The 22,737-nt window shown below is 45.4% G+C and overlaps 2 protein-coding genes across 2 annotated transcripts; one reads left to right on the plus strand and one right to left on the minus strand.

Annotated features, from left to right (window-relative positions):
• Nucleotides 1-990: 990 nt before the first annotated feature.
• CCT3 (chaperonin containing TCP1 subunit 3) lies at nucleotides 991-15,966 on the minus strand. Its single transcript, XM_026656302.2, has 14 exons — nucleotides 15,822-15,966; nucleotides 13,943-14,004; nucleotides 12,100-12,150; nucleotides 11,940-12,002; nucleotides 9,751-9,847; nucleotides 8,486-8,603; nucleotides 7,824-8,010; nucleotides 6,136-6,285; nucleotides 5,569-5,701; nucleotides 4,813-4,894; nucleotides 4,344-4,524; nucleotides 3,087-3,332; nucleotides 2,263-2,394; nucleotides 991-1,374 (listed from the first exon to the last, which is right to left on the minus strand). The coding sequence occupies exons 1-14, from the start codon at nucleotides 15,850-15,852 to the stop codon at nucleotides 1,270-1,272; spliced, it is 1,638 nt and encodes a 545-aa protein (XP_026512087.1). The 5' UTR covers nucleotides 15,853-15,966; the 3' UTR covers nucleotides 991-1,269.
• Nucleotides 15,967-17,280: 1,314 nt separating this feature from the next.
• Nucleotides 17,281-20,843, plus strand: TSACC (TSSK6 activating cochaperone). Its single transcript, XM_024203458.2, has 4 exons — nucleotides 17,281-17,344; nucleotides 18,648-18,677; nucleotides 20,026-20,178; nucleotides 20,564-20,843. Exons 1-4 carry the CDS (start codon nucleotides 17,299-17,301, stop codon nucleotides 20,767-20,769), a joined length of 435 nt encoding a protein of 144 aa, XP_024059226.1. The 5' UTR covers nucleotides 17,281-17,298; the 3' UTR covers nucleotides 20,770-20,843.
• Nucleotides 20,844-22,737: the final 1,894 nt, after the last annotated feature.

Raw genomic sequence — 22,737 nt, forward strand, 5'->3', positions numbered from 1 at the left:
AAAGTTGAGTGTCTTTACCACAAAATGTTCAAATTTAAGTTTAACCTTAATCCTCAATTTCCGAGGTTTAGAATACTTGGCTTTGCGCTAATTATGACATCCCTGTGAGGTCCTTTACCCTGATACTTATCCTCAGCCCTAACTCCATTCTAACAGACTTTTTTTTGTGGGGGTGGGGGGAAGAGAAGATATATTTCCAGGTTCATGGGGAGTTAGAAACCCAATTCCCATTAAATTAAGACAGTGGGCATCCAAATCCTAACCTTAAGATTTTACATTTTATTTAGTGCCAGTGAAAGATGCCATCCTACTTAGATTAGTGGCCAGTGCCCACCAAGTAACAGAAGGTCTACCCCTCAGATGAGGGAGGGGGCACAGGACTTAATCAAATATGGGGGAACTGACAGTCTGGGAGATGGAACCAACTGAGAATGGCAAGAACAACTCAAGTTTCCTGCCCTCCCCTGATGAACCTCCGCCCTGGAGAGCACAGATTTCCGTCTGCCTGGCCAGCTCTGAATTTGCCAGCACAGGAGCCATGGTCACGGGTGGTTTTGAAATAGACATGATGCCTTCGGTGCTGCTCGTAAAGACCATATATAATAGTGCCTCTTTCAGACCCCTTTTGGGGTGGTCGGGGGGGGACACACAATAGGTGTTAAATCCCCCAAACCTCAGGGATCCCCCAAAGCCCATCCAAGTTTTGCTTTTCCTCCACTCCCCATAGGGGATTTATCCCTTTATTAGGACAGCACTGGCATGGTTTCAATCATAGTTGCTAGTAACGGAAATTCTTAAGAAAGGGCACAGTGGGATATTCCAGTGGACCAGCGCATTAGGAAGGATTTCATGCTAAGGGATGAGACACTGGATTTCTGAAAGAGGCCTGCCGGAGACCAGTTGTCTCCACTCTGGAAATGGCTAACCGAACACCCCACCTCGCAGCTCCAGGCTAGCGAGTCACGTTAGATATAGACACAAGGGACCGAACAGGAGTGACACGTTTTATTGTTGAAGCAAACAGCAGAAGTTACACAGTATATACTTAAATTAAGTGTCAGTATCTCCAAACAGGAGAGGGACGCACACGTGACAGCAGCCCGTTCCCCACAGTCATGGACCTTCCCTCCCACCCACTGACTTCAGACAAACTAATACTCAATACTCAGACTGTGTCCAGGCCCAAGCTCAGGCAGAGGAGATGCAGCGGTAATTTTGTTAGGCTGTTTCCATGCTGTAGTTCAAGGCGCATGGTTCCTCAATCTCCTCTTACTCCTGGGCTGCATCTGGAGCTCCAGTCGATCTGCTTTGATCATCACCCTTTTTCTTATGCCCCGAAACGATGTCATCGATACGGAGGAGGAGGACGGCAGTCTGGGGAGAAAAATCCCAGGGCCGGGTCAGTGAGAGGATGTGCTGCAGCTTGGGCTCCTTGCTGAAGTAGCCAGCTTTTGCTTAGGGCTTGACCGCACCGTATTCCCACCAATTTAACTTATTTGATTCTTAAACCAATTTGAAATGGTGTAAAAAAACCTGTGCTCAATCCAGGGGGGACCCCACTGAATGCCGCTCTGAATTACTGCAATGCCTGCTTTTAAATCTGATCAGCAGCCTTTGCTTTCAGCTCTTGGTAGTTTGTACATTTGTATCACAGAAGAACAACAGTCAACCCAAGCACACATACTTCAATCCTGTTGAGTCCCAAAGTACGTCACACCTTACCGCAATGCGGCCACCTCTGCGGTGGAACATGGTAGCTGCTTTAACAGCAAACGGCAACACGACGTGGTGGGAAGTACTGAAAATATTGAATCCTAGTGTAACTAGGTGGAAGGCATTTAGACCCACTGGAACTTGGCTGGGAGACGAAGTTGATAGGGAAAATGTTTAAAATTTTCTGGTGACGTGCAGGAAGGGAGAGAGTAACTGGTTTAATCTACCACACACCACCAGTCTACTGAATGTTCAAATCTTAATCTATGGGGAAGAGAGGAAAGGGTCGTTTGATCAAACCAATCAGTTAACCACGATGCAGTACACACAGTCCTACCAACTGGATCCCAGAGGTATGTTTTTTGACCTGGATTTCTCTGAGACTGTGGCAACACCCAGCCATAGATAGCATGGGCCACAATATCTACCAACCTTGTAGGTATGGAGAGACCGTGGCAATTTCTTCCCTTCTCGCACACCATTTCCTGCTCTAGACACTCAAGCACAGAAGGTCAGTGACACACAATCACTCATCGGTTGCTTCCTTACCTCCACAGCTGTCTTGTAGGTCTGTAATTTGACAGCTAAAGGCTCCCAGATCCCCAGGTCCTTCATGTCCACTAAGGCGCCAGTCTCGCCGTTTACTCCCCAAGTCTGACTGCCTTCCTGAGTGTGTTTTGCCTGTAATAAATTGGTAATAAGGTCTCAAACCAACCCATCTTTCTGAAGGAAATCTGAAACACTGATTCATTCGTTCCCTCAGTCTTCTATGCAAATAGCAAGGAATCATGATGATTTTAAACATGTCTAAGTTTTAAAGGGACAGCCGTTTTATTTATATGGAGAACAGCACTGAAACTGCACTAAACACTAACTAGATTTAGAGTCATCAACCAAAGACAAATTAACTCACCAGCTTTGTTAGTAAGATCTGAGACTAAGTGTAAATAAAACTAAACATTTATTTCTAAATCTTCTACGTCATTTGCTTAATTTTGGCATATTTACTCAGTTTAGACTAGTCAGTTTCACTTTCAGGTTCTCATGCACTAGCCAAAGCTGCAATATCTGGGTACAAACATTGCAGAGAAACGCAAAATAATCTTCCATTGATTTAACGAACACAACTTGGAGATTGTGTCTGCGTGTATTAGGCTTTGTAAAAACCTGTTACAAAGCTTAAATCTAGGTTCCCAACGATCTGTCATGCTACCACTACCAAACGATCTGTCATGCTATTTCTACTCACACAACGAGCTAGGATTTCCAAGATGAAAATATATTTTATAGCTGAAAAAAAAAGAGGCTGATAGTAACTAGCTCTTTGGAGAAGTTTTTCCTGCCAGCTAGAATCCCATGGACTATACCCTTACTCTTAGTGAGGTCAGCAGGCGGATGGTACTGGCTCCACAGTTCTGAATCAGTGTCCTTGGAATGACTTCCAGAGCCTGGGCGACCGCACGGTAGGGCCACTGCTCCACTCCTGTCATGACTTTAGACTTCTCTGTCAAAGCGTGAGAAACAGCCATCTCTGCAGCGCCCCCTCCTGGCACCAGCTGAGGGTCTACTAGGACATTACGACACACCTGCATGGCATCCTGGAGGTTGCGTTCCACCTCCTGCGAAAAAAGAAAAAGGCAAAGATGTGATAGATTTGCAGGTTTGCTTATTTAAAGCACAACAGCAGCATGACAGAGGCTACAGAGCAGTGAGGACCATAGAATAAGGCCAATATTAAAATCGGCACCAATATGATATGGCTCCTATATACAGGAACAGTCAATATTGCTTCAAGTTCTCATCTGAGGCAGCAAGGCTTGCAGGTTTAAGCACCAGCAGATCTGTGTTCTACTCGCAAATCTGGGAGCCACCAAGTTAGTTCAGTATGTCTTAGATAAGTCAGGTGACCATTATGGGCCTCATTTTACTTCTCTCTGCCAGATTTGGGGTCAGGAAGGAATTTTCACTCCGATCAGACTGGCATGAATGCACCTTGGGGGGTGGGAGGGTTCCTTCCTCTGCAGCATGGGGAGTGTTGGGTTCACCTGGGCATACTTCACCTATGCAATTCGCTGCCATTGCAGTGCCCTTGGGCATTGGTGGCAACTTGTTCTCTCCTTATGCCACACATCATTTTTGCCTCCTGAGCGCTGAAATGCTTTAGTCTAAGTTTTTGGGCTCAATACAGGGTGAAATTCAATGACCTGTGATATACAGAAAGTGAGACTAGATGATCTAAATGGTTCCTTCTGGCCTTAAACTCTATGAAACGATTTTAACATAAAAGATCTATTTGAAAGGTGTTTTAACATCCTACACAGAAGAAGCGGTCATAGGTGAAGTGCTATTAAAGGCCACACAGATGTCCACTGGTCAATTGTTTACTCTGGGAAATATAGATTTTGCTTTTCCTATGCAGTGTTTAAGGCTAGAATTCCTTGTAAACCATCAACTCCCCCATTTTTCCAAACCATGTCACAATTTGGAGAGATCTGCTAGCAGTAAATCTTGTCACATGAGATGGCTCTGCATGGCAATTAGAAAGATGCCATGATGATGAATTCGTAAGCGTCTTTCCAGGGAACTCTGCCTCCTGGCATCAAGGGAAGGTCTATCATGCCATAACTTACTGCTAGGATTTCCTTGCTGGCTCCACGCAGCATGATAGTGCAGGCCTTGGGGTCTTTGCAATCTGTGATGAAGGTGAAATACTCATCTCCTATTTTCTTAACTTCAAAAAGCCTGGCTCCAGTCCCCACGTCCTCGTCACGCAGTTCGTCTGTGCGGCTCACAATGCGAGCTCCACAGGCCCTGCCACAAAGGAACAAAACAGAAATCCTTCGCTGTGGTTTGGATTGCAGTAGAGTGGAGAGGCCCTATATGATCAGGGCCCCACTCTGCTGGGTGCGATACAAAGACAGTCCATGCCCTAAATGTCCAAACTAGTTTGTAAGCAGAAGCGCAACACGCGATTAAGTGAGAGCTGGGGGTAACAGTGAGAGTCCTGTTGAAATCAACAGTGCTATGCATGTGTGTAAATACTATTCAACGCGAGTGAGGGCTGCGCAATGTGGCTCTCAACAATGAAGGTCTGTTCACCTGGAGATTCTATTGTTGTCTGTTTTCCTCACCCTGCGGATAGCTGTAATGTTGGCTCTGATCAGGTAGTGCTGGGCCAAGTCTGAAACCAAGTTTGACAGAAGTTATTTTACACAGGTTTGGTTTAAGGTTTATCACCACGCTGGAAACCTACACCAAAGATTATGGAAAGAAAAGAACCTAGTGCTCAACACTTCTCCTAAACCAACAGCAAAGAAAAATGTTCCAGTGGTGCTTGGATAAAACTATATTAAACATTCCAGACCCAGCTCCTCTATATTCTACTAGGTTCTTGTTCTCAATAGTGTTAAATGCATTACCAAACCATGGGTCAAACCCTGAGGAAAGTTAAGCATCCACTGGAATCACAGGGGTCAGCCATCAGCTTAAAATAAATCATACAGACTATGCATCCTACTGGATAAGTATAGCAACATCTGACTGACTAACCAGTGGAATCGCAAGCTTCCCAATAAGCATGTGTACGGGGGGAGGGTGGTAGTTACCCTAAACAAGCTACACGTCCAGAAAAATTAACAAGTTGGAGATTTATTTTTTACCTACCCACCCTGGCCGTCTACAGAGTGAGAGGATCTTTAGCACTCCATAAATCTAAGAGCCTGCTTTAATATTTGCTCTCTGAAAGGCAATATTCAGAACTTGTTACCACTCTCTCACTTGTTAACACTAAAGGATCATGTTGAAACACAACTACGGTTATATTTGTCCATCACTACACTCAATCATATACATTACCAGAGATTCCTTTCTCTGTGATGATGAGATCCGGTTTGACCCTTATCAGGTCCTCACAGATTTGCTGAATGTATTCTTCCTCCATTTGCAGGATGCGTGCAAAGTCTTCCTCACGGGTAATTTCAATATCAGTCTGCAGAGAAAGAGGTTTAAGGGGCTTAGTCTCTTTCTCCAAGGTTTTAACGTAAATGCAATGCATGTCCCTTAGCTAAAACAATCATACTCCATTTTTCTTGTCCGTTCAACTGGGGCAAAGACAGACTGAACAGAGAAGAGGTGAAAGGAATCAGTAGTACCCAATGAAAAGCTGTTGATCCGATGAGTAAGCCTTGGTGTAATGTCTTTCCATTAGTGTTAGCACCAGAGTGTTTCACTGTTAATTAGGATGGGGAAGTGTTTCTACCTACTTTCTACTCATACTTGGCTCTATGCAAGTCTTGAGCTGCAACAAACCCTCAAGAAGCAGAAGAAAACATTCAAAACGCCTTACCCATTATGGCATTGTTGGCTCTTTTCACTAGCATCATACAAAGACCTGCAGACATCTTTACACAAGACCTGCCTTACCTGGCTCTCTCCTTTCTTGTACTCCAGCGAACAGTCCAGAAGCACAATGCGTGGATTCTTGATATAGCGACGCATCCTTGGGTGAGTTACGTCTTTGTTTACCATGATTCCACGCAAGACACAAGAGTCTTCGATTATGCCACCTGGAATCTGACAGACACATGCAGGGCAGAGGTGAGAGTTATCGAAGCAAATGAGAAGACAAGTAACTCTCCAGATGACTGGGAAACCGATACAAATTTGGCAGATTTTAATCTCTAGCATGAATTTATTTTTAAAATTACAGCAAACAAACCAGTTTATACTTAAGGAGGAATTAGTTGCCTCTAACAAATTGTAAGGCCCTTTAGAAGGCTGGGGAGAGATTCCCAAAGGTATTTAGACACCTAATAGGTTCCTACAATTTACAAAAGCACTTACACAGATTGGGAACCGGACTCCCATTGATTCTCTATGGGAGTTAGGCACTGAACCTACCCAGGTGCTTTCGTAAATCCTCCCCCCAGGAGCCTAAATATTGGTGTAAAGCTGGCTCCACTTGTCCTTAAGTTTTAGCCCTATTTCTTCACCATTCCTTTTGCACACTTTATGTTTGACGCACTGGCTTATTACCCCTTTTGCAATCCCACAGCATTCTTGGAACCAACGCGTGGCTTCTAGTTTTGATTGTTGTCCTTTTCCACTATACAGTATAACAGGCTAAGTTTCCACACTTGGATGCCTAATTTTAGACATTCACCTTTGAAAACTGAATTCCAAAATAAGACTTCTCCTTGTCCAATAGTACCTTTCAAACACATTAGCATCACTAGTCTCCTCTGAAGTAGTTATCCCCATCATACAGATCAGTAAACGGAGGCACAAAGTGGTCATGTGACCTGCCCCAGGCCACACAACTCAGTGGCACAGCCAGGAGTAGAACACAGGCCTCCCAATGCTCTAACCACTAGAGGATCAGTTCTCCTCTCTACAAGGCTGAATACTGGCTCCAATGCCTTTATTTTTAAGTATTACTTTATAAGAGCACAAGCCTATAAGCGCAGGAGCAGAATGGAAAGCTCTCAGAAGTCTATCCCATGAAAATGTGTGTCTGTGCTTTTGAAATGAAATGAATGGGCTTAAAACTGTACTTCGTTTCAGTACTGAAAACAGAATGTGCACTCTGTCTTAACTACTTATGACTTGTTCCGGTCATGGTAGACCATACTAGGGGAATTACTGCAAGCTGGCCTAAACTGTTAGTACCTGAGAAGACACAGAAGGGACCACTTACATTCCGTTATTTGTGATACTTTCTTGGAAGTCTGAAAAATCAGATATCCCCCTCTCCCATCAATATTACTTTTTTTCATCTGGCAAACCTGGTTTCTAAAACCTTGAAATTAATTCCTTCCCCAAACTCCATTCCCTTCATTGTGCTACAGCATCAAAGATAGCACAAAGTAGAATATATAAGGACTGAGTTCCTGTTGACTTTAGCAGCAGCAGAATACAAAACCTTTCCCACAAGGTCCTACATTAATATTATTTAGTATTTATATTATTATAGTGCGTAGTAGCCTCAGTAATGGAAGGGACCCCATTAAGCTAGATGCTGTACACACAGAGCATACATTGTAGCTTCAGAAAATTGCTCTGCCATTAGCGAGAGAGATACAGAAACAAGCGAGGGTCCAAAGCATACTTACCTTTTCTACTTTTGCATAATTCTTGATGTCAATTTCCTTTCTGCCATTTTCCTCAAACTCCACAGTCTTGACAGCATCAAGAGCAATGCCGCAGGCCAAGTCAGACCAGTGGCTTATCGCCTTGGTGTTTATAGCACTCTTTATTATATTCAGCATCATCTCTCTGTTGTTCACGTCAACTGGAGTGCTAGAGCAAAGAACAAACAGCACACGGGATATTACTCACAGTACAGAAGGAAAAGATTTATTAAATAACCCAGTCCAGCTCTCTGAAATTGCAAGACTATTCCCTATAGGGAGTGATCTTCCCCACACTGAAAGATGGTTAAAGATCAGACATGCTTAGCAATAATCAAAATTACTGTGGGTCTGCTCAGAGACAATAGCCCGGAGGTACCGCCATTCAAATATCTATTCAATGTACTGTGATAATTAACAGACTGAAACACAGAAATACTCGTCTATAACATCCTCCCTCCCAAATAAACCCATGAGAACTAGGTTTACTTTATTACCATTGACACTTGCTAACTTATGTGGCTATACAAACTGGTTTCTAGACCTCCCTCTGAGTTACACTTTGCTGGGCTGAATCACCAGAGTTTCATCTTTACCCAGAATTGCACAGAGAAATAACTCCAAACCCAAACAGCACTGCTCACCTGATTTTGTTCAGACTGCTGATCATATCATCCAGAGCTTTACGATATGCACCAATGATCACAGTTGGATGCATCTGCTGTTCTAGGAAGTGCTCGGCAACAGCCAACATCTCTCCAGCTAAACAAAAAACAAAGACAAGTTAGTGGGAACTGGTGGCACATCAAATAAGGGACACCTAAAGCATCTGCTACCTATTCTAGGAGCCTTGTAATCACCAACACATCTCTTCCATATTTAATCATGATCATTTGCTTAAACTAGAATATAAACTCTTGAGGGCAGGGAATTGTCTTCAGCTAAAGAAGACCAATGGCAACGAGTCTCAGAGCCCAGGTCAACTGACTCAGGCTTGTGGGGCTTGCGCTGTGGGATGAAAAATAGCAGTGTAGACATCTAGGCTCAGGCCGGAGCCCGGCCTCTGAAACCTGGTGGGAGGGGAGGGTCTCAGAGCCCAGGGCTTCAGCGTAAGCCCTGCAGCGCGAACCCGGGGGAGGGATAGCTCAAGGGGGGAGGGATAGCTCAGTGTTCTGAGCATTGGCCTGCTAAACCCAGGGTTGTCAGTTCAATGCTTGAGGGGGCCATTTGGGGATTGGTCCTGCTTTGAGCAGGGGGTTGGATTAGATGACCTCCTGAGGTCCCTTCCAACTCTGATATTCTATGACTCAGTTGACCTGGGCTCAGACTCACTGCCATGTCCCCCCCGTGTAGACATACCTTTACTTGTATGTAAATGGCCTAGCTCATTTTGGTGATAAAAACCCATCATATTTATGCTTTCCCTAGCATAAAACTGTTAAGGGATGCTCTGAGCATGCTCCCTGCATCCCCATCAACAAATGAGAGGCGTGGGTTCCTTAGCAGGAGACTCTCACAAACTCAGCGTGCAAGAGGAAAGAAAATTTTAAATGACCGCAATGCTTGGAGGCATATTGGGGGGAGGAGAGAGAAGGAGGTGCCCCTTAGATAGTAACTCCCCAGGGCCAAACCACAGAAAATTGGTACACAAAAGCAAAATGCTTAGCCTTTAGCCATACATCAATCCACAGGGCAAGTTGTCCAAAGTTTCCACTTTGCTTGCCAAAGATAGAAGCCAGGCTTAGACAAAGTGGCTCATAATTAACCTGAGTCAGCATTTGTCAATATCTCACAAATAGAAGAGCATCAATGTGAATGTTAAAACGAATATCGCTTTGCCATAGATGTATTAACCAAAATACAAAAAACTTTAGCTGCAATCCCTCCTTGATTTAAAGCATGTCCTCACCAAGGATAATTACAGATGTGGTCCCATCTCCAACCTCTTCATCCTGAGTACGGCTGATCTCGATCATGGATTTTGCAGCTGGGTGCTGGACCTGAATCTGCAGGGAAGAAAACACAATGGAACACTTGGTCTAGAATGCAAGGTACTTGTTCACATTTAGCAGGAATGGAAAATTTGAAGTGAGTTGTGAGCACGGAAAGGGGTTTCACTCCATCTTGGCAAAGAATTTTCTTCCCAATACTAAGGCAGAAGATAAAATGTTATTTATGTCACATCTCCAGCAGATTTTTAGGCACTAGGAATATTCTTGATATTTAAAAAAATATTTGCGTGGAAAGACAGCAATGGTTGGTGTCTCTCTTTCTGAAGGCCTCAGTTGGTGAAAGCCAGTAGCCAGTGATGCATGCAACAAACAATTATAACAATAAATTGATGTGGAAGTTACACCAGCCTTGCAAAACCATTATGAAAATGTATTACCCCAAGTGCAAAATCAACTTGTGTTAAGCAAGGATAATGAAAATCAACTAGTGATATTTTACTCATCCCAAGCAAATAGACCAATAGAATTGCGTAAGTTGACTTACCCTACAATACACATTTTCCTTTTCAATTAGAACAAAGGTGTCATCCGTAAAACTGTCAGTTATCAGTATTTAATAGGAATTATACAAATTGTAAATGTTCCAGGCCAGGGACCTTGCCTCTAACATGTCAGTAAAACACCTACCACTATTGGCACTAATAAATTAGTGTCACAATGACACAAAGACAAAATTCAGACAATGAGGCAAATTCTACTCTTGGGGGCATATGTGCACTTAAGAGAATTTAACCGCAAAATTAGCAATTGTAACTCCTCTGTCACATGAGACTCTTCCTCAGACCAGAGAAAGGAAGTGAATTAAATATGAACCTTCTTCTCCTCAATTTCTGGCAAATTCACTGGGCATAACTGATCTCCGAGTCCAACTCTTCTTGTACAGAGCTCCATTTGCAATAATCCCACGTCAAGCTTCTAATTCCATGGGCTTCTGTGAGGGAAGGTCTTTGTACAGCTACAGCAGATTTCACTTGGCAACTTTTAGCCGTCCACTGAGAGGCTGCTACTAACCAGCAGTCGCTAGTAAGACTGAGCGCTGGGACATGCCTTCATTGGCAGTGGCACCACAAACCTGCCTGTAGCCAGCGTTTGGCCCACCCCTGCGCTTCCTTCCAGGGCTGCAGCCCTGCAAACCTGCTTTCAAGGGCTGCAGCTGGGGAAGGAAGCACTGGGGCTGCACAGTACCTGATGTCAGAGCAGGATGCAGCCTGGAGAGAGCAGGGAGAGGTACCATTCCGCCCCACAGGGCCCCAGTGCTCTCACTCCCCATGGAAAGCTCAGACTTCTGGGCAGCAGGCCCTCTCTCCACTGCTGACCTGCCCACAGCCCAGGTTGTGCACATCCAAGCACTTCTATCCCTGGCTGCAGTCTTGCAAATCTGCCAGCAGCTAGGCTTTCCACATGGAGTGAGGGTGCCAGGGGCCCTCATGGCAAAAAAAGTTACCAATAAATGCCAAGCCTAGACCAATTAACACTGTAGTCAATTGGACAATATTGGTTTTAGGTAAAACTTTTCGATTACAGGACAGTTATGAACAGGGTTGCTATTAAGCAGAATCTACTGTATAAGGATTTTACAGAGTTGTGGGCTTGGTTTAGGGTTTGTTTTTTGCCACCAACATATTTTTGTATAAATATTTCTCATTCGTTAGCTCTACTGAAACTTACCCTCTCGGCCAACCACAGTAAAAGAGAAACAATGTAATGGGATCTGAATTTCAAATTAACAACATTTATTGTGTTTTTAAATTTAAGACAACTAAATATTTATCAGCTGCCAGGTAACATAAGCTCCAGAGGCAAATCTGTACAAGTTACATATGCATATACCCTGAAACACATTTACGTGCCAAGAATGAGGCTACAAGTGGTTCTGTTACGAGAAAATTAGTAGCAACAGGAACTCAACAAGTTCATTGTCCATCCTCTGTCTGGGTTGGGAGGATACTGTTTTTAAATACTACATAAGGGCTAGATATGATTATTTTCTAGAGTTGTCCAAATCACTGCAAATGTACACTGGCAACGTAATGTGGAAATCACTGAGTATCTGCTTAAGAAAAAGGTATCAAAACTGAAGACTCACTTCTCTAAGAATAGCATTACCATCATTGGTCATCACAATTCCACCCATTGGATCCAGAAGCATCTACATTAGAGAAGAGAAACAGCATTTAGATTGATCTTTAAGATACGCAGCATTTCTAGGCAGAGTCTAGTGCAAAGACTACAACAAAAGCTCTTACCTTCATCATCGCTCTTGGTCCCAAACATGTTCGGATAACGTCAGCAATGGTCTAAAATGAAAGAAAAATGAGATGATGCAGGAGTTGTTCATAACTAATGTATGTTCTGCCTTTTTTTTAAGCAAAGCTCATGAGGAGGGGAAGAGAAAATATCAAGTGATAAGCTACTAAGCTGAATGTTACAGTTTTTATACCAAAAAGTGACCTATGTAAATATTTAGAGTGTGGGTGAGAGAAAAATTCAATCCTAGTCTGTACTGCCTCAGTTCATTAACCTCTTCCTACCAGACCTCTTTGCCACTAAGAATGAACGTTGTGTGTTAAAACTCAGTGACAATATATTCTAACTGATAGCATCAAGAGTTAAACATGAACAGGAAAGGTCTGAAACTCCTATTTCTAATATAACTATAATAGTACTAGTTAGGCAACATTTGATGTATACATAGTAAGGAAAGCATATATAGAGATGGCACACACTTTAGTTTAAAGCCAGCTAGCGAGCTGGACTAAACTGTTGTCCTGCTCATGCATGATTTAATACTGTGATATTAATTGCTGAAAAAATGTAAGCAATCCCGAGGGTAGGAAGGCACTACCCATAGATATGCTGATAGATAACGGTCCCTTGTGAAAAGTAAACACCTTCCCCCGAAACATCCAGAATTAGCCAGAGTCAGGGGTAAGATAATGAACTAGGTGGACCCTTGGCTATGAAGGTTGCTTCTTTGTGCATCGCCCCATGAAATGTTTCAATACATACATGCAATTAGTCAGTACTGAGGTAGCTACATACCAATATACTAGAGTTTGATGGTACAGAGCGCCTTTTATATACCAGTTACCAGTACAAAACTCTTTACAAAGAAATAGATAGGACTTAAATAGCCATATATTATTTTATTACCTAGATGTCACACATGAGGTTATGAATTCCTAGGCACACTGTGCATGTTGCTATAAGGATTGGGTGTGTGGCTTCTACTTTTGAACTGCATGTAAATAACACTGAAGAACTGAACTGATTCAGACTTTGTCTAATGTTTCAATTTTTGCCCTGCACTCTAAAATATGAGGCTACCCATTCTGACTCTAAACTGTCTCCCTTTAATCCCTTGGGTCCAGCAGTGAGGGTTTCATTAACACCACATTCAGTGCTTCAAAATTCTAAATGGGCTTGAATAATCCCTCCTACTACACAGAAAATGCAGACCTTGTAATTAACATAAGTGACCCAATGATTTTACAGTTCCTTGGATGCAGCAAGAGTAAGATTTAATTAGGCATGACAATACCGCTTAAAGGTTAAAACAACAGCTGCCTCTATTCAGAGATCAGGCACAATATTTTAAATTAATCATCTTCTCAGACATCACCCCAAACTACTTGCTAAACAAGGTGTCAAGGTTCAGATTTATGCAGCATTCTGGATTAAAGTTTAATTTTTCTTCTACTCTTTTTTTTTTTTTACACTGTCATCACTAGAATAAAAAGTTGTTCTATTCAATTGCACCTGTTATTTTAGCACAGCAAGGGAGAAGCTCAGTGGTTTGAGCATTGGCCTGCTAAACCCAGGGTTGTGAGTTCAATCCTTGAGGGGGCCACTTAGGGATCTGGGGCAAAAATCAGTACTTGGTCCTGCTAGTGAAGGCAGGGGGCTGGACTCGATGACCTATCAAGGTCCTTTCCAGCTCTATGAGCTAGGTATATCTTCATTTGAGATTTGTAAAGAAATATCAACAAGTGGACTATAGGGAAGTCAAAGGACCTGCTAAAAATGTTCCAAGTTCATTATGCTTTTGATTTCTAGTTTGCGAACATACTTGGTAGCATAAAACAGTACCTTAGCTGCACTGATGTTTCCAATCTGAACCTTCCTTCCAGACTCACGTTTTGTATTCTGACCTACGGCATGCAGAAAACAAAAAATAGCCACAGCATGAATATAACTGATCTTGTGAGCTCTCAATGGGAAATCCAATGTTGAGGAGGCAATACTGACAACATATCAATGATGCAATCTTACTCATGTGCACATGAATTATGGAGCCATGTATTTAAATAAGAGAGTACCCAAGATGTACAGCCACCAGAATAAAATTATGCCAACTTCCCCTCTTACTTTAATGTTGCTATTTTTTAATATAATTCTTTTAAAGATTTCTAAGGTCGTCTCCATTATTTAAGTCTCATGAGTAGAAACTAGGTTTCCAAATAAGGCACTATATAAGATGTCTTGACTTGTCACCAAAAGAGGGCCAATAGTACTGAAGATTCAAACGAGTCAATATTCCTGAGAATCTACTATAAAATTGCTACATAGTAACTTTATGGTACTCTGAAAAATTATCGTTTTAAGGAATTTTTCTCCAGCATCATAATAGGTAGAATAACATTATAAATGTTAAGTTTCCATACTGCACCTCAATGACCCATAACCTGCCATACGTAAAACAATATGTATTGATTATACCCATAACTGAGACTAACACCCATATTAGGTGATCTCCTATCACAAGGGTCTGTCCCAAAGAAACCCCACCCATATTAAATGTGATGTCATTTCTTTATTGCAAGCCCAGCTTGGATAAGCAAGGAATCCTTTTGTGGGGAAGGGGAGAAAACAAAAGTGGAGTGAAATAACCGGAAGGGAGGAGTGAAAACTCCCGCCCCCCAAAACAGAAATAAACTCAATACAGGAGGGCTACAAAAGAAGACTCCCAAAGGGGGGGAGGGGAGAAGATTTATTAATGTGAGAAGGGAACCCAAATAGGAAGAAATACCAATGTAAAGGACTACAAAGGGTTAGGGAGAGCCCAAGGTGGGAGGGGAATATAGGAGGTACCTAATACAGGAGAGACCAGAATGGGAGAGCACCACCAATCTGGTGGGACACACATGAGAAGAGAGAGGCTGTAAAACAAGAAGGGGGAACCTAAATGGGTGGGGAATATGTAGGGGATAACCCAAAGGTTGGAGGAGAAATGTGGGAGGTTACCCAACATACAGGAGGAACAATGGAGACCCAAATGGGAAGAAACCCCAATAAGAGGCAGTGACCCCAATGAGAGTGGAACTTGGTAGGGAGGGGGCTCAATGTGTGTGTGTTGGGGGGGTGAACAATATGAGGGAAGACCAGAGGAAACCCGAGTGGCCCAGGCGACAGAGAATGACATGCGAGGCGATGGGGCAGGGGGGAGCTGTATGGATCGGGGGGGGGGAGCAGGGGGGAGGAGATGGGCACAAGGGGGAACGAGAAGGAAATGGGGGGCAGGGGAGAGCTGTATGGAGGGGATGACTCAGGAAAGGTGATGGACGGTGGGGATGGGCACGAGAAGGAAATGGGGGGTAGAGGAAAGCTGTATGGATGGGGGGGAGCAGGATAGAGCTGTATGGATCAGTGGGGCAGGGAGGAGCTGTATGGAGGGGATGACTCAGAAAGGTGATGGATGATGGGGATGGGCACGAGGAGGAAATGGGGGGGCTGGGGGGAGCCATGGGAAGGGGGAGGGGGGGTATGGGAGACCCGTGGGGTGGGGCTGCGGGATGGGGATGAGGCGGGGCAGGCGGGAGGGGCCCAGGGAGAAGGTGCGGGGGGGGGTTATGGGAGACCCCGATGGGGGCGGGGGGGAAGTTTCCAGGAGGCCCCTGGGTGGGGGAAGGGCGGGAGGTGTCGGGGAGACACAGTCGGGGGCGCGGCGCGGCCCCCCCTTCACACTCACTGAGCACGAGTACGGGGCGCTGGCCCATCATCCTGGCGGCGACGCGGAGCAGAGGACCCGGCGCGGAACCTTCTGGAGACAGACACACTACGAACAACGCCGCTTCACCGCGCCGCGCGACACCCTACCCCGCCCGCCGCCGCGTCCACCAATCGCCGCCCGAGCCGAACGCCCGGCACCCAATAGGAAGACAGGACCTCACGTATAGGACCCGCCCCCCACTTCACCACAAGCTCGGTTGAGCGGTGACTCCCCGCGCGTGGGGCCTCGATTGGAACGGCCACCGTTGGGAGGGGACAGGGAATACTGCGCATGCGCCTCAAAAAACCGGGAGACGGCGCCTGCGCGATTATTCGGACGAGGTGATTTCACACATGCGCAGTGCCCAGGGTCGTGGTGAGACGCATGCGTACAAGCTGCGAGCAGCGGTTGGAGGGACAGAGAGGGGGAGCCGGTCCTGCGGCCTTCCGGGCTGCGTCCGTCGCGCTCGGGTCTCGGCCGCGCCGGCTGTAGAGGCGAGTGGGGAGGAGAGCAGAGGCCGTTAAGCAGCTGGCTCTCGCCCTGTGGGGGACCCTAGGAGTCGTAGTCCCTGCCACCGAGGCATGCTGGGAATTGTAGTCCTACCCAGCGGCTCCCTCACACTGGGGCATCATGGGAGTTGTAGTCTTGCTCCTGGGCATGCTGGGAATTGTAGTCTTACGTGGGCCACACTCTGTAGTTTTGCTCCCGAAGCATGATGGGAGCTGTAGGCCTTACCAGGTGTTTCATGGGAGTTGTAGTTTGTTAATGAGCCATGTTGGACCATATGACAGTGCTAGAGCTGTCCAGTATGCACAACATGGGGCCTAGATGCATATTTTCTTTGGGGACCAGTGTTGTGTTGGGTGCCACTCACTGACCCCCCCCCCACCCCAGCTCCCCTCCATACACAGTGCAGCCGGGACTTATGGAGCAAAAACAGCCATTGCCCCTGTAAGAATAAGTTCTTCACTTGTAAATGTGTTTTTTCTCTCTCTGTGTTAACATTACTATGAATCAGCCAATGCACATGTTGCCATAGTCCACTGTGGCTGGAAAGAGAACTGTCCGGTTGTGTGCCAGAGACCCTATACTGCTACAATCTAATGAAGATTCTCCTTTAGCCTCAGAGCAAAGGGCCTGTGCATTTGGAGCAAAGGGTTTGAGCTCTAGCCACCTATTTATACGGTGTAAATCACCCATATAGCTGCTACTGTAAAGTTCCAAGTGGTCACAGCTTTGTTACGATATAAAATCTCTTTGTATGTTCTAATTTTTCATTCTTTTTAACCACCACAGTTTAAAAAGAAAGAATACAGTATATGTCTCTAGCTAGCACACACAGCCAAGAAGAAAGTTACATTCGAGTCTGTGACTTTCCAACCTCCTTCCTTTAAAATATTCCCTTGGATAACATAGCTCTTTCCTTTCCATAGGCACAAGCTCTGCTCCTCCTCGGATGGAGCCAGAAACAGATGCTCAGGAAGAAAAACAACACTGGAAAAGTATGTTGAATGCATTTCTACTTCAGACACAAGCCAACCTTTAATGGCCAAATTGGAACTTTTGCAGCGAAATTGATATAAACGCTCCCCATGCCAAAACATAAACTCTCTGGGGACAGGGTCCATCTTTTTGTTCTGTATTTGTACAGCTCCTGCCTCCATGAAGTCCTGGTCCATGAGTGAGGTTCCTAGGTTCTATTGCAATACAAATAATAAATAATATGCATACTGATTGTACTACAGCGTCATACAATATAGTTCCTGCTATGAGTATATGTAATCTGCATGGGATTAGGGTTATGCATAGGTGCTGCTGGCTGGGTTGAGGACACTGCTTTGAAGAAGTTAGGTGCTATATCAGGGGTTCTCAAACTGAGGGTTGGGACAGCTCGCAACCCCCCCCCCTCAGGGGGTCGTGAGGTAATTACATTGGGGGGTTGCGAGCTGTCAGCCTCCACCACAAACCCCGCTTTGCCTCCAGCATTTATAATGGTGTTATATATTTAAGTGTTTTTAATTTATAAGGCGGGGGGGTCACACTCAGAGGCTTGCTATGTGAAAGGGGTCACCAGTACAAAAGTTTGAGAATCACTGTGCTACATATTATTGTATGTATACATACCACCACTGAAATGCAGCTAGCAGTGGGTTGGCTGATGATAGATACATAGCACAACAGAAGAAGAGAAAGGGATATTTTTACAAATCTTTGCTTGTACAGACAATACTGTGAGGGTCTGATTCTGAAGGGTGCTGAGCTCTGAAGGGAGTGGAGGGTACCTTTATAGGAACAGATCCTTAACTTTCATGAAAAGCAGATAGGAGAGTGTTGCCTAGTGACTAGAGCACTGGTCTAGGTCTGAGATGACCTGGGTTCTGTTCCCAGCCTTTCAGGCCTGCTGGGTGACCTTAGGCCAGTCACTTCCTCTCCCTGTACCTCAGTTACCCTATCTGTAAAACGGGGATAATATTACCTCCTTTGTAAGCGCTTTGAGATCTACTGATGATAAGCTCAAGTTTAGAGCTAGGGATTATTATTCTCATTTACCCTAAAGCCCCATTGGACCTCTCTGGCAGTATAAAGGGGCCGTAAATCATCAATTAGTTATACTCACAGTAGCGTCCCTTTGCACAGGCAGAGTAGTAGTCTAAAGCAGATTAATGTCAAGAAGAATCAGGCACTCAGTTTTGAATGGCTCATGGCAAAGAAAAGATATCCGAGCAGCAGAAGAACTCTTCCTTAAGAGTCTTGTTATCCCATCAATATAGAAACTCACGGTAACAACAGTCATTTATTTTGCAGGCACAGCGAGACGATCCACTCAAAACCCACGTACGTATTTCCCCAATCTGAAATCCCCAATCTTTATACCTACTTTTACGGTAATGCTTGTTACTTTAAGATTAGGTTCTTTTAACAATAGGACATCAAATAATCACAGTCAACCAAATGTGTTAACCCACGAGTGTTAGTCAAAGATCAGTCTGCACAAATACAGAAAGATGAGAGTTAAATACTTTACCACTTCATCAAGCTGGGGATACAACCAGCAGCATGGATTGTTCTGGAAATATAATTCACTGCTGAGGTGTATATATACCTTTGGTTTTTACCATGGTCCCCAAACTCCCCCAAATTAGTTTGTGCCGTTCTTACCCTAAGATTTCCATTCCAATGCAATCTGTACTTGCTATCCGAGGTTGTTGGAAATTTGTACCTAGTTTCTAGCAACAGTTATATCAGTTGGTTATTATTTTCACAAACTTCAGCAAAATACTACTTTCTCTGTATGCACCAAGAACAAAACTTACAGTTTTTAATATATTTCAGTATAGAGGTTGCTGGGGAAAATGGTTAACTTTAGTATAGGTATGGATTCTCTTAAAAATACATAATATATTGGCTATATCATTTTGGTAACATGTCAAAGCAGGTACAGCACTCTGAGAATGGGTGATTTCTATTAGGGATCCCCGTTTGTCATTTAAACAGAAAACAAACAAACAAAAAAAAGGAATATATATAAAACTGTATTTTATCCATGGTATGTCCTACACATTACCTGAGAGGCAGTATGATGTTGTGGCTAGAGCTCCTGACTGCACAGTCAGAACTCCTGGGTTCCGATCCAGGCTCTGCTACCGACTTGCTGTGTGGCCTCAGGCAAATCATGTCATCCTCTATGCCTCAATTTCCCCTTCTGTAAAATTATCAGGATTCGTCCCTTCATGGAGTTGGGGTAGGGATTAATTGGCTAATGTCTACAAAGCAGCATTAACAACTAAAGCCTGATTTTTCATCGCCCTGCATCTTTTGTCATCATTTTCACCAGTGCGAAGCTGCTGTAAAATGCTACCGGATCAGAATAGTGGTGTTTTGCACTAGCGTAAGTGACAAGGAATAGATCCATAATATGCTACATAGTAAGTCTATTAGCCCAGTGGATGAGTGGATGGACTGGGAGTTGGGTTCCACTCCTGGCTCTGCCCCCAACCTGCTGAGTGACCTTGGGCGTTGCTGCTCTGTGCCTCAGTTTCCACATCTGTAAAATGGGGATAATGATACTTGCCTCCTTTGTAAAGTGCTTGGAGTCCTACTGAAGAAAAATGTTGTACAAGAGCTAGGGATTATTATTCAATAGGGAAAAACATCCTTGTAATACAAAGCCTTTTTTTGATAGGAGAGGATAACTTCGAAGGCCCTTCCTCTTCTTTTAAGAAGCTATGTCCTGCCAAACCCTCCCCCAGCTTTCTTGAGCTTCCATCTTCCCAACGGAGGCCCAGCCCAGGTCTACCCTGTGCCCAGGCTGCCAGGAAAGGACAGAAAAAATTCAGTAAGTGTTGGGACCACCCCAGTTTTGGGAAGGGAGTGTTCTCTAGCGGTAAGGAGTAGGGGGCCAGGAGTCAGGACTTCTGGAGTCTATCCTGGTTCTGGGCAGGAGCAAGGGTTAGTGGTTAGGACAAAGCACTAGGCGTCAGGGACTCCTAGGATCTATTCCCAGGTCTGTGTGACCTTGGGCGAATCATTTCCCTGCTTGGTGCCTCAGTTTCCCCATTTGTAAAACGGGGATAATACCCCGTGCACTGGGCTGTGGCACAGCACAGCGAGGTTCTGGGATGCAAGTCTCTGTAAACAGGCAAAATTTCAATAGAATTAAGAATCACTTAGCATTTGAGGAAGGGGGAAACAAACCAGCGCTTTGCCCCTTTTTTCTCCAGCCCCTGATCATCAGCCACAGGAATGCTACGGCCTACTGGAGTGCATGCACAACAACATCCAGATCCAAACCCAGATCGCTCTGGCACAATTGAGCATCCTGGAAGGCTTGCAGGAATCCATGAACTTGCTTCTGGCTAGCGACAAGAAGGGGAAGGAGCAGAGAGACCAGGAGGGCCTGCAAAACTCAGCCTCCTCCCCCACCTAACATATCCATAGGTTTGGTGACTAGCTTTGATTCCCATAGTCTCATCCCTGCGGCCTCGTCTCCTTTGCGTTCACTCTGGCGCTGGCTGTCAAGTGTATAGCTACAGGATTGGGGTTTGTGTTACCATGACAACTGATAGGGCTCTTGGAAGTAAAACTATTGTAAATACTTTCAGTGTGAGTTTTCCTCTGAAGGCTGCATAGTCCTTGTGGGAGCAGCACGGGAAGCGACAGCAATGTGCTTTGGAGCGATGCATTGAGTCTGATTTGAGGTCACTCTGCCCATGCCCCTAGGGCTAGGGGTTCAGGTGACTTGAAGCCCCTTTATGCTGCCCATGTTCTGGGGGCTTGCCAGACCTCTGCTGTAAATCAGAACAGCCTCAAGGCTACTCTCATTTTTGCTCTGCCTCCAATGGCCCTTGCAGTATGTTCCAGCCATGTCTCCTCCACTGGAGACAGGGAGCAGGGTGGATACCGAACTCTTATGCAAGCTCCATACCAGCTGGGGTGGCTCCTGCGCAGGGAGGATTTCCAGGGAGCTGGTTCTGCTCATTTTAAGGTCCCTCTGCACTGCCAGAGCAGCACAAAGGGACCTGAGCGTGACTGACAGTCAGGTTCACCATCTCTCCCCAGCCAAGGCTTCCTCATTAGAAGCCAGTCATGATGCTGTGCTGTGTTCTCTGCTTTGGCCTTGATTGTGTGTCTGCTGGCTGGATGCAAGAGGGCTGGTTCTCTGGCGCCCTGCATCTTGTGTCGCCTTTTGTACCTGTGCAGTGGGGGTGGAAAACTACCAAATCAGTGTTGCGCACCTGCTTGGTACTGGTGTGAATGAATACATGAGGTAGAGGGCAACACGGAATGAGGCCGCATGTCTGTGCAAACATCTCGCCACCGCATTACGGCTGGGTAGCTCATTTCATCAGGGGATCCCAACGTTAATGAGAAGATTACTCTTCACTTACCTCCCATGGGACTTAAGTATCAGAGATGGAGAACGTGAAGTATGGCCGAGGGGCTTGCTCTTTAAAAGTGCTGAGCACCCTCAGATCGCACCACAGTGGAAGTAAGCAGCCAGCTGCCCCAGTGAGTGGGCAAAACCCCTTCATCTTTTCCAGCCAGACCCAGTTAGCAATGCTGGCAGGATCCTGCAGTGTCCTGTACGGTCAGGTGCAAATTGAAAGACACATGCAATGTACTTACCGCCTGAGATTCTATTTTGATTAAATATAAACTTTGTCGAAAAAGGATACGCACACAAGCGGCTGTTCCCTTCCCTTAAGGCAGCACCATCCTCAACAGGAGTTGCAACAGGAGGAGCATTAGGTTTCTATGTTCCCCATCTAAAGCTCTATTGTGAGGCAAGGTTAGAAGACCGGGGAGGGTGGCTGCTCAGAACTCGGGAGGCACAGGCCAGCTGTGCTGGGCTTTGAACCCCATATGAACTCTGTTTAAGAATGATTCCAGCTGACTGGGCTTCAAACACAATCAGGAGCAGTGTGGTCCAGTGAAGAGAGGGTAGAGTTGTGGCATCTAGTCCCAGCTGTACTGCGTCACATTGGGTATGTCCCTGCCCCACTCCGTGCCTCAGTTTCCCATCTGTACAATGGGGATAATAGTGCTGCCCTGCCACAGCGGGTGTGAGAAGAAATACACTAAGCACTGTGAGCTGCTCGGCTACTATAGTGATGGAGCCAGGTAAGTACCTTAGATAGACAACCACACAGCTGGGCTTCCGTACAACCGCCCCCTGACAGCTCTCGGCTGGCCTGGCTTCCAGGAGCCTTCCTCGTGGGGACAGCTTGGGTGTGCGCAGGCGCCGTCCGCCGCCGCCCCTTCCGGCCCGCCGTAGCTGTGCCGGAAGCGGACTCCAGTTCCCAGCGTGCCCCGGGGCGGAGGCGGGTTTCCGGGCGCCCAGTGCTGACTCTCGCTTCCGCCGCGCGAGCCGGGCCGCAGCGGTGAGAGGGGGCCG

Source organism: Terrapene carolina, unplaced genomic scaffold (assembly GCF_002925995.2).
Source record: "Terrapene carolina triunguis isolate 2854851 unplaced genomic scaffold, T_m_triunguis-2.0 Scaffold227, whole genome shotgun sequence".
In the NCBI taxonomy this organism is placed as follows: Eukaryota; Metazoa; Chordata; order Testudines; family Emydidae; genus Terrapene; species Terrapene triunguis.